General features: G+C 41.9%; 1 protein-coding gene across 1 annotated transcript in view; it reads right to left on the bottom strand.

The window, feature by feature from the left end:
- RSPO2 (R-spondin 2) overlaps window positions 1–14,756 on the bottom strand; it is a 172,352-nt gene extending 157,596 nt beyond the window's left edge. Inside the window, exon 1 of the mRNA XM_004580680.2 lies at window positions 14,629–14,756. Within this exon, the coding sequence (XP_004580737.1) occupies window positions 14,629–14,722 (94 nt within the window). The 5' untranslated portion in view covers window positions 14,723–14,756. The remainder of the gene's footprint in view (window positions 1–14,628) is intronic.
- Window positions 14,757–15,165: the final 409 nt, after the last annotated feature.

Below are 15,165 nucleotides of genomic sequence, written 5' to 3'. Positions count from 1 at the left end.
ATCAGTACTCCACTAAACCATTGGGAAAATATTATTGCAATGAAAACTGAAGATGAGGACCCTCACTTTCCCAGAGAATTCCCTCAAAGTGAACACCAATTCCCTTTAGTCCCATTATTAATAAATGTGTCAAAAACTTATTCACTTTGCAAACTAGTAACTCCATTAAAGAAAGCAAAATGTTTGTATGGCATAAGACACACTGATTATGCCCCTGTTGAAATTTCAAATGTTTTCATAATAAAATGTTTGAGAAATTGATGTCATCTTCATGTAAGAATTAAGAATATGCCTTTTCACTAGGAATGCATGTCATAGTTTAACATTCAGTATTTTTTACTGGAGTTTATGATGATGATGCTAAGGCATTTGATACAGAATCTGCAGGAGTTTTTTTTTGTTGTTGTTCTCTGTTAGAGAAGACAGGAATCTTCTGCATCAAATACTTCAGTATTTGTTAGAACACTACAGATTCACTGCAAAGCTCTCAAGCATAAATGGCCCTCCGTACTCCCTGTAGCCACCTGGTTTACAACTCTGTTACGGCTGAATACTTGGAGCTTCGGAAAAGGATCTTTCCTACGAATGGACCGATTTCTAACTATAACCTTCAAATAGATCTTCATGAAATACCTTCACTAGATCAATGGAGCAGAATCGAAACACCAGATGGGAACCCACACAGATACAGCCAAATAATCTTTGACAAAAAGACAAATGACAACCCAGGCAAATGGGAAGGTCTGTTCAATAAATGCTGTTGGGACAACTGGTTAACAGCCTGTAGAAACAAAAAGATAGACCCACATCTCTCACCATACACTAAGATCAAATCCAAATGGATAAAAGATCTAAACCTACATCCAGAAACCTTCAAACTTTTGGAAGAAAATGTTGGAAATACTCTACAAGATCTAGGGGTAGGTCCCTACTTCCTAAAAAGGACACCAAAAGCATTAGCAATCAAAACCAGAATAAACAAATGGGACCTCATCAAACTAAGAAGCTTCTGTACAGCGAAGGAAACAATCAACAAAGTAAAAAAGCAACCCACAGAATGGGAGAAGATCTTCGCACACGACATAGGTGACAGAGGGCTAATCTTCAGAATATACAAAGAACTACAAAACAACCAAAATGTCAAAACAAACAAGCCACTCAAGAAATGGGCACGGGAAATGGGCAAACACTTCACAAAAGAACAAACCCAAATGGCAAATACACATATGAAAAAATGCTCAAGTTCCCTGGCAATAAGGGAAATCCAAATTAAAACATCAATGAGGTACCACCTAACGCCAGTAAGAGTGGCCCACATGAAAAAAAGCACCAACAACACTTGTTGGCGAGGTTGTGGGGAAAAGGGAACCCTACTCCACTGCTGGTGGGGCTGCAGGCTGGTACAGCCTCTATGGAAATCAGTATAGAGAACATTCAAACAACTCAAAATCGACATACTGTATGATCCAGCAATAGCACTCCTAGGAATATACCCAAAACACCTGTTTTATGAGAAGCCAACATGCACCCCTATGCTCATAGCACATTCAGTAATTGCAAAAACATGGAAGCAACCGAAATGCCCATCAGCAGAAGACTGGATAAGAAAGCTATGGTTCATCTACTCCATGGAATACTACTCAGCTATTAAAAAAAACAAAATGCAGTTCTTTGTGGCCAAATGGGCCAAACTGGAAACCATAATGCTAAGGGAAATGAGCCAATCCCAAAAGGTCAGATACCACATGTTTGCGTTAATTTAAGAGGATATGATGTTATGTAAAGCATGTTACTTTATGTATATTATATGTTGTGTATAAACTAAAACTGAATTGACAATGAGGTGATCACAGAAGATGGTTAAGAAATTGCAATTGTTTTTAACATACTGGTTACTCAATATTATAACTATTAATTACACAACGAAGTTAATTGTTGCTGAGGGTATGTTGGAGCCTTTAATTGATCGGGTTGATAATCTGATGGTTCTGCCCTCGGAACGGACAGGGTCTCCCCAGGAAGCTGAGGAACTAGACTGGACTATAAGATGTTGGACTCTATGTTTAGTTTATGCTTGCAAAGAGGGAATCTCAACTGTACTTGATCAGTGGATATGCAACAAGGTGGAATATTCCACATGGGGGGAGGGCGGGGGGAGGGGTGGGGTGATTCCCAGTTCCAACGAAACTGTATCACATAATACAATGTAATCAATGAATAAAAAAAAATGAAATACCTTCACTTTGCCTTAATTCCAATACGTACAATAAATCTTTTTCTACATGATAGATATCAAGTTTTTGAAAAGGTAACCCCATTCTTGCTCTTTTTTTTTCCCTAGGTTCAACTTCTGTCATTTCTTCAAATCTTTACAAACCCAACAAAAAGATGTCAGATGTTTGTGTAAAAGTTTTGCCAAAACGTTAGGCTAGTCACCTACCAGACTCATTTTCAAGCAAAAGTCATGCAGAGATCACTCATATTAACTCAAATAGCTCTACATAAAAGAAAAAAGCAAGCGGCCTTAAATCCATAATTTTGGACAGTAATAATTTGCTGTTGAAGATATCTAGATAAATTTCAAGCTACAGATCAGTTTTCACAGTATTCATTAAAGGATAGGGACAAAGATTACTTTCTGGTTGATCCATTGTGATGTTTTAATATAATAATTGTCATGTTGTAGGATTTTAGATTAGCTAACTAGCATTAATAATCTCTTTCACATATGTAAACCTGGATAGAGTTGTTTTAGTTACTAGAAAATATATATAGGGGCATACCTGCTTTCTATAAAAATTTCATGATTCAGTTACAAATCCCCTTCAGCCACTTCATGCCTTACTGGCCCCTGGGAGCTGGATCAAATGCCTTCCCTAACTCCATGAACTAACCTCAGCCCACCAAGAGTGCTTCTGAGAACCACGGCAGTTCACGTACGCGACACCAGTGGCTTTAACCTCCTGACAAAGTTCCTCTACTGCAGAAAGCTAGGAGGAGGAGGGTGGTATCAAGATATCTTTCCCTGGAGGAAGAAATGTAGTAGACAGGACAACGACACGTGCCTAAATCCCTAGGGAAACAGAAAAATTTAAGCAAGTTTACTCATCTCCCCACTTAACCTACAGCTATTCCCCTCCCACATCCTCATATCGACTTAGATCCCTGGATTAATACTCAAGAGACCCCCATAATTTGCCAGTAAATTTGACCATTAAACAGACACACACACACACAATTTCAATTTGAGTAAGCGAACCTCTAAAACATTTTCATGAAAGTTGTGTCAAAAATCAGCACTGATGCTAACAAAGTGTTTTTATACATCCAGAATTAACCTGGTGACATGACAAATTCAAGACCAGGACTGCCTTAAAGTCTACTTATCTATGGTCACCTGGGATTCCCAGGAGCCATTCTTCACAATCCACTGAGGTTCAAGGGTCTCTCCTTTACGGCACAGTCTTCAAAGACCATTAATGGCAGTGGAAAAGCCATACCATGGTTACCCCGAAGAGTTACATTCTGGAGAATGAGCACAAGACATGTTATTGGTAATGCCATTAACCCCACTATGAGTCAACTAAACTTCATAAAGACAACAAGCATATTCACCATCTTAATCAACGGGGTAAGACACAAATCTACAGAGTCTTAGATATTAAAAAAAAAAGTCTACTGATTAATTATATGGTTAATGATGACATGATGACAGTGTAAGTCTCTGAAAAGTAAGTCCATATTTGATTATCCAGAAACACGTAAAGTGAAAACAAGCAAATGTCAGAGTTTTAAATCATAAGTTGGAGTTTATCACAAAGGAGGCAAGAATTTAAAAAGAAAAGGAAACGGGATTTGAGGGCAAGAGCAGAGCACATTTGCCACCTAAACCAACCAGACCAGGAAAGCACAAACCCCATAGAAGGAGCCAAAGCTCAAGAAAAAGAATGCAAAGTGCGCCCTCTATCGGTCATTGCTTTTCAACGGCTGTTGTGATGGGCAGGTGAGGTGTCCCCAGCAGCAAGCTAGAGATCAAACCCAGGACAGTACAGAAATTCTGACATTTTCTGAAACAGAAGGAAATAGCAGACGCCTGCCTGGCTGGAAGTGAAGAATACTAACCCCTGGCTCTGACCACCTTGTGGGCTGACCGTGTGATACATCAAGTCACATCAATGCCAATCCCACAAGTCATCAGCCATAAAATTGTATTAGCTAACAGCTGTTTCTCAAACTACACATCATTGTTGATGAGATTAAAAAGCAAGACATTGGTAAACTGTAACAAAACCCTTTGTACTAAGTACTTAATTTTAAACTTTTATCAACTCCTTAGGCGGAATGGAGAATTCCCCAATTTCTTCATGTGATTACAATCGTCATAAATATTGTTTTTGAAACGGTGCTTCCAATACGGTGTTATGCACATGGGAGATCTATGAAAACCCATGTAAAGCAAACGAAACTTCTAGATAACAATTTGAAACAGCCATTTGGCATCATACTAATTCAGAAGTTCTAACTTCTAGCACTCTAACCAATCCTGCTTAAGATGTTAAAGGGAAAAGATACACAATGGGCCACTTTTGAAACATTGGGGATGATTTATCCTTTAGCAGTAAGAGTTGAAAAGCTTTGAGTAGCTTCTAAGCTACTTCCCCCCAAATAACTGAAGGAAAAGCTATAACTAGTTTCTCCACTAGAATAAAATAACATGGTTTTTAGCCAGCTTCTCTATCTTCTTTTGGTCAATGGACTGTTGAATAATACGTATGTGCTTACATAAAACACATGCACCCCCTACAAACATATATAGAGGCACACACACACACACACACACACACACACACACAACTTGTTCTGGCTACTGGAGCACCAGAAACAAAAACAAATTAAAGTGCTTCAAAACTTTCATGGAAAAATCAGCATTAAGGCTCAACAGGTTAAGCTATTACCTGAGACACTAGCTTCCCATAACAGAGCACCAGTTAAGAGTCCTGGCTTCTCTCCTTTAAAAATCATTGTTGTTATTTTCATGATACATTTTTCTAGGAATTCCCCACTTACCCTCCTTAGTCTCCCTTCCTGCCATTTCCTCCCATGTAATTACAGTAGTACGGTCCTTTAGTAACAGCTATAAGTTTAACATTCAACTATGTAAGTACATGATGGAAACTAGGTACAGACATAGAAAACTTTGTATCAGATTGTCAAGGTATATAACTGTTTCACTAGAAGTTCTTTTATTAGGGAGTAGAGATGCCTACTGTGTCATGTTTTCACTTTCCAATATGCTGGTCTTCATTATATAGATCCTCTATGAGAACACAGTATATACTTCTTCACCTGTATATAAACACACAATAGTGAAGATATGGAAACAACTCAGATGTCCATCAAAAGAAGAATGGATAAAACAGCTGTGCTATACCTATCCCACAGAGTACTACACAGTCATTAAAAAAATGAAATCCTACCAGTTGCAACAAGATGGTCCCAACTGAAGACTAAAATAAGTTTATATATAGGAACTCTGCTTCTGATCCAAATTCAAGCTAGTGTTCCTAGGAAATCAACAGATGATGGTCCAAAGTAGCAGTCAGATCCAGACGGAGTTCCAGCATCCTGCCTTCATCCTGGCCCAGTCCTGGCTGTTGTGGCCATTTTGGGAGTAAATCAACAGATGGAAAATCTGTCATGAAATCTTCCATCTAATGATTCACTTGCCAAATGGCCATTAATAGCTGGGGCTGGGACAAGCTGACCAGCAGCCCACAACTACACTAACATCTCCTATGTGGCTGGCAGGGGCTCAAATGCTTGAATCACCTTCTACTGATTTCCCAGGTATATCAAGCAATTGTACCCAAAGTGAAGCAGCCAGTGCTTGAACTTTGTTCTGTATGGGCTGAGGGCATCATAGGCAGTGAGTGGTTTAACATACTGCACCACACCACTGAATCATTCATGAATTTATTGAAGCCCCCTTTTTGCCAGATGATCAAAACATTCAGCAGGGGTAAGCTCCATGCCAGAGTAGATAAAACCACTAACTGGTAAAGCCCAGAGTCACGGCTGCTCCACTTCCAATACAGCTCCCTGTTAACATGCCTGGAGGTGCCCGGACCCTGCAACCCATAGAAGAAAGCTGGAAAGAGCAATTAAGCATACTTAAAATTTTATGCATCAAGTATATCATTTCCTCAGCCATCAGTAACATAATTTATCAGTTGTTTAGTGAGTATAATCATGAGTTTTTGGGAAGTCTGGAGGTCAGTAAAAGTCTGATATGAGGAAATTTTGAATGGTTCAAAGATGAATTCCTCATTTTTTATTGAAAGTTTATGTTGGAAGCTTGCTGTGTACATGGGAAGCCAGAAATTCAGGAGAGCTGATTCCAGTTTGGGCTCTCTTCCACATAACGGTGTTTAAATATCATGCTTGGTTTTGGCAAGCAGTTCATCTTCCTTGTAATCCAAACAACTCCCACCTCCTATAAAGGGCCATGAAGGCTATTATTTTCCTGAAAAAACACACAGACAACTATGTCATTTCTTAACACCCGCAGAAGGAATGCACTTGTAACACACACAATCACCTCTCTATATAACTATCATTACAGTAAAGTCATCAATGTAATTGATTTGGATTTTTTTTTTTTGGCACTAGCTTATCCATGCTACTGAGTGCCTTTTAAGAGGACAGAAACTGGGCCTGGCGTGGTAGCCTAATGGCTAAAGTTCTCACTTTGCCCACCACTGGGGTCCTATAAGGATACTAGTTCATATTCCAGCTGCTGCACCTCCCTTCCAGCTCCTTGCCTGTGGCCTGGGAAAGCAGTGGAGGCTGGCCCAAATCCTAGAGACCCTGCATCTGCATGGGAGACCCGGAAGAAGCTCCTGGTTCCTGGCTTCAGATTAGCTCAGCTCCAGCTATTTCCACTATTTGGGGAGTGAACCAGTGAATGGAAGATCTGTCTCTCTTTCACTCTGTAAATCTGATTCTCCAATAAAAATAAATTTTTTTAAGAGGAGGAGGAGAAAAGAGAAGAAAGGAGGAGGAAGTGGATGAAGAGGAAGAGGAGGAAGAAGAGGAGGAAGAAGAGGAGGAAGAAGAGGAGGAAGAAGAGGAGCAAGACGACACAAACCAGGGCTGGTGCAATGGCTCATTCTGCTTGCCAGTGCCCCAACCCATATGGGTGCTGCTTCATGTGCCAGTTGCTCCATTTCAGATCCTGTACTTTGCTTTTCAGTCTGGGAGAGGAGTAGAGAATGGCCCAAAGCCTTTGGACCCTGCACCCATGTGGGAGACCTGGAAGAAGCTCCTGCCTCCTGGTTTCTAGCTTAGGATCAGCCCTGGCCATTTCTGCCATTTGGGGAGTGTACCAGTGGAAAATGTTCTTTATCTCTCCTCCTCTCTGGAAATCTGCCAATAAAAAATGAAATAAAGCCTTAAAAAGAGAGAGAGAGAATGCAAACCATTTTCTTTGAGTTATACCTAGCTGATTTTCATTCAATGGGCAAAATGTTCAGAGTTGAAAATCACTTCTTGTCCCTTTCTCATTCAAAGGACAGACAGCTAAATGGATTTCCAAACAGTCACTGGTAAATTTTGAACTTGCAGAGCTTATCAGAAGACACGTAAAAATGAATATAGGGCTGAGTGGGGCTTTTATAGCTCAATCTACATTTATTCTTCTCTGAATGATAAATAATAGTCAACAGTGAGATTACCTGAATTTAAAAACCAAGCAATTTCTCATTGGATCAACAAAAGTTAGTTTAAGGACAACCAATACACTCTCGTGTTCAATGACTTTCTTTTTTACTACAACTTGAAGAAGCACTCTATAAGATGTAAGTTTGGATGAATATGTTATAGTCTGTCCAAAGAAGCTTAAAATGTGAGATGGGACATGTTGCACAATAGCAAGAACACAGGTGGAAATAACATTCCTTTAAGAATTTTGACACACAAAGGTCTAAGTATCTATGAAGAAATACTTCATTTTGGCTTTAGGATAGATGGCAGAAAATTCCAGGCAGTCTTTCTGGAGGCCATGGCAATTTGCCTGGGCATTTGTTCAACCACACAAAAGCATGGAACTATATGGTGTGCCTGAATATGGAGGGATTTAGTATAGCCTAAGTGTATGTTGCTCTCAGGGTCGTGGGAAGCTGAAAGGAGACTGCATTCAGATAGCAATGAATCTCGACTGTCACATAAAAAAAGACTATATTCCACAGTCAATATGAAGACATGAATGGCATCAGCATTTAGACCTACTGGTTTAGAGATCGATTGAGATATTTGCATCCCATACCTGAATACCTGTGTTCAACTCCTGGCCACAACTCCTAACTCTAGTTCTCTGCTCATGCAGACCTGAGGAGGCACCAAGCAATGGTTCCAATGACTGTGTTCCTGCCACTTCTCTAGAGGAGCCCCAGACTGGATTTCCAACTCAAATTCAGTCCTGGTCCAGTCTCAGCCATTCTGGACACTGATGAGTGAACCAGCGAATGGGATGTGCCCCACCACTACCAACAATCACCACCAACCACCACCACCTCTTCTGACTGTCTGATTTACAAGTCATATTTGTATATGATGTTAAAATATACACGGGGCCTTATTAATAGAGAAATATTAACACAATCTGTGGCTGAGAAAAAAGTTAACGTGGCAGCATCTTAAAGGCGAAGCTTAAAAAGTAGATACTAAGATATGGAGAACCTCAGAGGCCTAAGGTTAGGACCTAAGGTTAGGAAAGACTTCTAGGGATAGAAAGGGTAGGATTCACATAAACATCACAGCTGAGGTGGAACGATTAAGGTGGACTAGCTTCTGCTAATGAATTCAGAAAGGAAGTAACATTAAAGTCAAAAACTAGAGTGAGGTTTCCCATCCTACATGTCAGAATGCCAGCAACAAGGAACCCCAGCAGAGGCTCACACCTGGCGAGAGCAAAAGGAGGAGCAGAGTCCTGGAAGCCAACAGAGCACGCAATGCCCGTCAAGGAGCAGTGATGGAGAGAGCAGAATGCAGCCGTATACACTGGAAAACAAAACAAAAGGTTGAGGCTGTAGCTGAACGACTTGAGTGCAAACAAATGAAAATAGAGAGATGGGTTTTAAAAAATTCCCGCCCCCACAAGGAAAAGAATAAAGAAACAGTAGTCTACACCTGTTCTCAAAGACAGGACCAAAGAGGAAGCATGACTGGAGTGGACCATCACCAGGCACAGACCAAGCAGAGACTCTTGTTTGGAAAGGGGCGACACCTCTGGAGATCATCATAATGCCCCTGAAGTTGTCAGTGAACTGATTACACAGGGTGGATGACCACGAAACTTCTTCCAGGAATCTCAATGCACTACTAATTTTGGCTGTAGATCTGACGCTGCTCCAAAAAAATAACGTGTAATAACAAATGTTCTAAAGAAAACTTTCAGGAAAAGGAAACCCAAATTTTAATAGACCGAAGGATGAAAAGGATTATCAAACAAGAGAAAGGGCTGAAGTGAAGGAAAGCAAAAGAGACTAAAAAGTAATAGAAGGAGAGAAAAGTTGAGAATCTCAGGATTAGAAAACAGGTGACTGATAGAAGAAGGGCCCGGAAGAGAGAATATAAGTGAAAGGTGGCCCTTAGAAAGGGAAAAAATAACCTCCCCTCAGTCAGTCTTATTCCCTCTCACTCATCCTTCCTTCCTAAGAGAAGGATGGAAAGAATGGGAAAATGAGTGAAAATTTTAGTTTTGAAAATTCCACCATCTCTATAAATACACCCTCCCCATTATATTATTGTTGTAATCTTGTTTTGCAGTAGTCATTGGCACATCCATATTTATTTCAGCTGAAATATATATATATATATGAATATATATAGGACATGAAGCACTGTGTTCATCTAGTGATTTATGCTTGCTTGCTTGCTTCAGAAATTGCAGAAAAACAGTGAACCTCATGCTATGCTGAAAACTATGGCAAACTGCACTATTTCATCTCCAGCTTGCTGCCTCCTTTTAGCAGAGTGACTATCAAGCATTGTATTGAAGGATTTGTCTCTCATCTATTTTCTAGACTTGGGTTGCATGAGAATGTATTTCCAAGAAAACTATATAATTTAAAGGCAGTCAATTGGAAGGAAAGAAGTCAAAAGTAGCCAGGATAATCCATAACCTGCAGGTCAGTCTCTGAATAAATCAAGAGGAGGTTCTGCATTAAGGAATTAGAAGTGTCACTCCCAACTAGTAATTCCTACAAATAACTGGATTCTACGCAAGCTTAATTCAAAAGCTAGAATTCAAGGGAGGCCTATGGGAACATCGCCTATTTTGAATCAACTCCAAATTTCTGGAGCAAAGTAAGACATTAGTCTGAACACAGCAACTTTCTAAACTCCCTGCACTGGTAAGACACTAGCTAGGAAAAACAAAATTCATGCAATTATACAAGGAGAAAAAGCAGCTGATTAAAAAAAAAGGAGAAAAGAAAGAATATGTTTATGTTGCAAAATTAAACATCACATCAGCTTTTCTGAAATACTTTGGAACTTGAAAAAGTAAACAAGCATACAAAATGTATTTTGAAGACGTTTCATTCAAGTGTAGGTTAATATGTTCCATGTGCTACTTTGTCTTTTGAAAGAATATGCTGCGAAATAAACTTCTTAAAAAATACTTGTCAAAAACAGCTGTCTCCAAATATCCTCATTACATTTTCAGAATACAAACACAAATTAATTAGGCACTATAAAGTTAAAGAGAAAAATGTCCATTGTTTTTTCCTAACCTCAGTTGCTAGAAAAACACGGCACTATTTGTGCCACACATTTTCTTCTCATGGAAGAAGCCCGATCTAGTTTTATAGAAAGACGTGGTAGAGGCAAAAGCTAAAGCTTCAATCTAGAAACAACTTCACCACGAGCCCCTTGTGCGACCACACCCCCTACCACCTGACCACCAGAAACATGAATCTGATACTGCATCAGAAGGGCTTTTGCAGGATGCTTTCATAATCCAGATATAAAATATGACTGGCTAGACATATAAACAGAGTGGAAGAGATGGAAGATAAAGTCACTGCATACCAAGCTCAAGAGACTGCAGGAAGCCTTCATACAGTTACAATTTGTCTATCCACCTTTCCATAATCCTGACTAAAACGTAGCTAGTTTACAACCATTCCAAAAAAAAAATAGAGCTAGGCAATCCCATTTACCATATTAATAAATCATAAGCAGTCCCAAGACAGATACTGGCAATAGGGTTAACAGTAGCTAATGATGATTGTTGTAAAGGGGCGTGGAGGTGAGGGGTGGGGGAGCAGGCAGTGAGAAAGCCAGCACATCTTAACCCTGTTAACGTCGAAGCATCAGTTACCAACCAGCTGCTCTAACTACTGACAGTCTCTCCCTTTCTCCAAAGCTATTCCTTCTCAGTCCTATGTTTGTGTGCCTAATTAGTAACAAAAATTAGTGCAGGCAGGCCCCATTAGTGGTTATTAAATGCATTTTTATTTTATCATCTTGTTTTCAGAATCCAAAGAAAAATGCCTAATGGGTTATTAGGGTTATTGGTCTCCCCCATACAAGCTTTTGTCCAAAAGTGGAGGGGTCGGGTCAACATTCTATTTTCAATCCTCTGGCATGTTTTGAAATGAAACATAGAGTTAAATTATACATTTGCTCTCTATTCTAGACTGGATGCAATTGATTTTAACTGACTAAATTATCTGATCTCTGCCAAGAATTTTATTTCATTAAGAAAATGATATTATGGAGCATCTGAGATCATAGAGCAGACTAAACATAATGCCAAAGGAGTTCTGAGAATGCTGCACAGTGAAGGTTTGATTATTTGCAGATGGAATATGAAAAAAAAAAAAGAAAGAAAGAAAACCCAGCAGGTCCCAAGGGGAAGCCCAACCAATCCTGGTAGCACCAGTGTCTCCATCATAGCACAAAGCCAAGAAAAAAAGTGATCTAAGCTACAACACCTCTTTTTAAAAGTACTAATCACATTTCTCCCTGGAAAGTCATATTTAACTGCCACAATCCAAAACAAAGGAGGAAGAGGAAATGTTGGTGCCACAATGAGCTCCGGCATGTCAACTGTCCTTGCTGACATGATCTGGCTAGTAGTCAAGCATTCACCAAGAAACTGATTTAAATCAATCTCCTTTCGGAGAGCCGATTGTTTGGTATGCGCAACAATTGATGTAGGATCAATCAGTAGACATGAGATCAATTAAAAGCAGCTTAAGTTGGTGACCAGAGACAATTCACACAACTTGAGTCAGATCTCCATTCATTTCAATACTCACAATGCGATTCCTAAGCTTCCTTGCAAAGCAAAAAAAAAAAAAAAAAAAAAAAATTGCTACTATCACTCTACACTGCCTAGCCAGCCTGTAAGTAGTTCCACTTTTAATTAAAAAACACAGTACACCCTTTGTTGGCACAGATAGTGTGGTCACTTTTAAAGACCACAGTTATTTTAGCCAGTAACTTGGCATTTTTAGAAGGGACATCTGTTGAGGAGGGAAAAATGGAGGAGGAGGGAAGAAGGGATAAACTTAATGCACTTCTTTTTTAAAACAACCTTACCAATTTACATGTACCGGAAAACATTTTATTAAATTGTAAGGTTGATTCGCAGAAATTCAGTTACTGCACACTTCAGAATTGAATTTATAAATGCCAGCAGACGGCCACACGGACAGCAACTACTACCACGGATTCCTTGCTCAAGCAGGCTTTGAAAGAAGCAGGTTCTGCCTCCCACACCTAGGAAGGCAGGGCTCCGTTGGGGAAAGCGTGCAGTATCGCGTTTGGCCGCAGGAGTGCTGCAATGCCATTCTCCAGCAAGCAGCATCTCTGCACCGAGTTCTACTGCAACAACACGCTCAGCGCACTCCAATCAACCACAATGGGTCAGGCGGTGTGCTGCAGACAGCAAACATCCCAGTAAAAAGTCCTCTAAGAAACCAACAAGAATTTGCCAGAGGGCTTCGTACCCTTCTATGTATTTTGCAAACTTTAAGCACTTTGGCCTTTCAATGAAGTGGACTGCAGCTTGAATTTTTCCAAAGTGGAAGCCTCTCCAAAAGCTGAACCACAAAACAACCAAACATTACAAATATTACCTGCTCTGCCGAATGCTACCTGGAAAAGAAATTTTGGAGTGGAAAAGCAGTAGGTGGGAAGCAGAGACAGAAAGGGGGCTTTTTCAAGGCTAACATCAATAGCACCAAACAGTAGGGGATCTCGGAGATTTTTCTGTTACTTTTGTGTGGGATAATTTCTGAAAGCTAGTAGTATTTTCCAAATGACAAAAATGAAACAGCGACAACGGCGAGCATGGACTCTAAAAGTCTCCAATTACCGTGAGTTCTGTGCGGGGACAAGCGAACTTCGAACTCTGGCCCTAGGAGAGCACAGCTGAACAACATCCTAAAAAGCCACGAAAACATAAAGCTAGAAAAGCCTTCCCCACAATCTAGACAGAGGACCAGGGGTTCCATGAGTTATAAACAAATCACATCACAGGCTGGGAGAGACATGTATATCCCAGCCGAATTAAGATCCGTGAACCAACCTCAGGATAAAGCCTTCCTGGGTGAAGACCAATAGCTCCCATTAGGCTTCCGCAAGACTGTGGCGCACTTTCCCAACAAGAGTTATTCAAGGTGGGTGAGTGGGTGGCTGTGTGTCCGCTGTGGTTTACGTTGAAATCCACCAGAAGACTTAATTGCGCCGAACAGCACTCGCCCTAAAATGCAGGCCAATGAGCTACAACCCCCAAAGGACTAGAAAGCAGAAACACGTGCGCACTGGAATCTACAGGAGAGGTAATTCTCAGAAAGCTTTCTGGGAGGCTTCCACTCGCTTTTCACTCTGGGCACACAAGCTAAAGAACGCAGGGAGAAGTTTAAAAAGCCGCAAGTGAATTTCATTGAGAACAGAAGCCAGTGGAAACAGCTGCATTTGAGGAGAGCAAATGGATGGGGGTAAAGTGGGGTGTGTTAAAAAATAATAATAAACCCGCTGGGGAACACTCCCCGTCTCCCCAGCGCTCAACCTAGTGACCAGCTCAGAAAGTTCCCATCTCAAGTTTAGCAAGAGAGAGGACTGCTGCCCTTTCCCTTGGGGGAAAAAATTAACAGATCCTTGATCTCGGCGCCCCTCCCCAGCTCTCACCCGCCCGCCCAATACCAGGCCGCGTTCAAAACGACCTGTGGCCGCGATCTAGAGAGCACGTAGGTGGAAAAGTAGAGATGGGGTAAAAAGAGAGGAGGAGGAGTAAAATGGACCTAGCTAAGAAAAGCGACCGAGAGACGGGCCGCAGCGAACTCGAGTGCGCAGCCAGCGCAGCGCACGACTTAACCCGCAGCGCAAGGGAGACCCGGAGCTCACGGCGCCCCCAGCTAGTCGCGCTCGTGATCAGCCGCGCCTACTGGGGACAGCAGAGCTGGAGCGTTCCGCGGAGCTTCCGGGTGCCCAAAGTGGGAGGTGTGGCCCGCCAGAGCTGGGGTGGAGAGCACAGCCCTGCCCACGCGAGCCGGCGAGCCCAGGCGTGGGTGAGCGCCGCGGGACGCCTCGCCACCGGGACAGAGAGGAACCAACCTCGCTTATTGCGTCTCCATCGGTTGCCTTGGCAGTGGCTGTAATCCATACAGTTCAGAATGATGAGCGCAAAGGAGAAGAGGCGAAACTGCATCTGGACGGTCGGCGAAGGAGAGACGCCTCTCAGAGCTGGGAACTGGAAGGCTCATCCAAGGAGCCGGCGCCGGCGCGCTGCTGGGGACGACTCGGAGGGCGAGTAGCCGCTAGCCCCGGGGCCGTACGCTTCAGTTTCGCGCCAGCAGCATCTCTCCGCCGTGAACCTGAGATGAGGAGCGACAAACAGGGTGGATGGGGTAGGGAGAATGGAGAGAACCGCGAGGAGGCAGCTGCGCTTTCGCGCGTCCCAATTTAAAGATGAGATGGGAGGAGGAAGCGAAGCCCCTGCCTGCCACGAGCGGCGGGGCGCACAGCTGCGGACCTCTGGGAAGGGTGATTGCAATCAGTGAATTAGCAACCTCTGCGGGGGCAGAGGCTCCGACCCCGCGGGAAGGACGTCGTGCGGGCGCTGTGAAAAACGGAAAGAGCCCTCAAAGCACT

The sequence above is a fragment of the Ochotona princeps genome, chromosome 9 (genome assembly GCF_030435755.1).
Source record: "Ochotona princeps isolate mOchPri1 chromosome 9, mOchPri1.hap1, whole genome shotgun sequence".
NCBI classification, from domain to species: domain Eukaryota; kingdom Metazoa; phylum Chordata; class Mammalia; order Lagomorpha; family Ochotonidae; genus Ochotona; species Ochotona princeps.
This window is presented reverse-complemented; position numbering and strand designations above follow the sequence as displayed.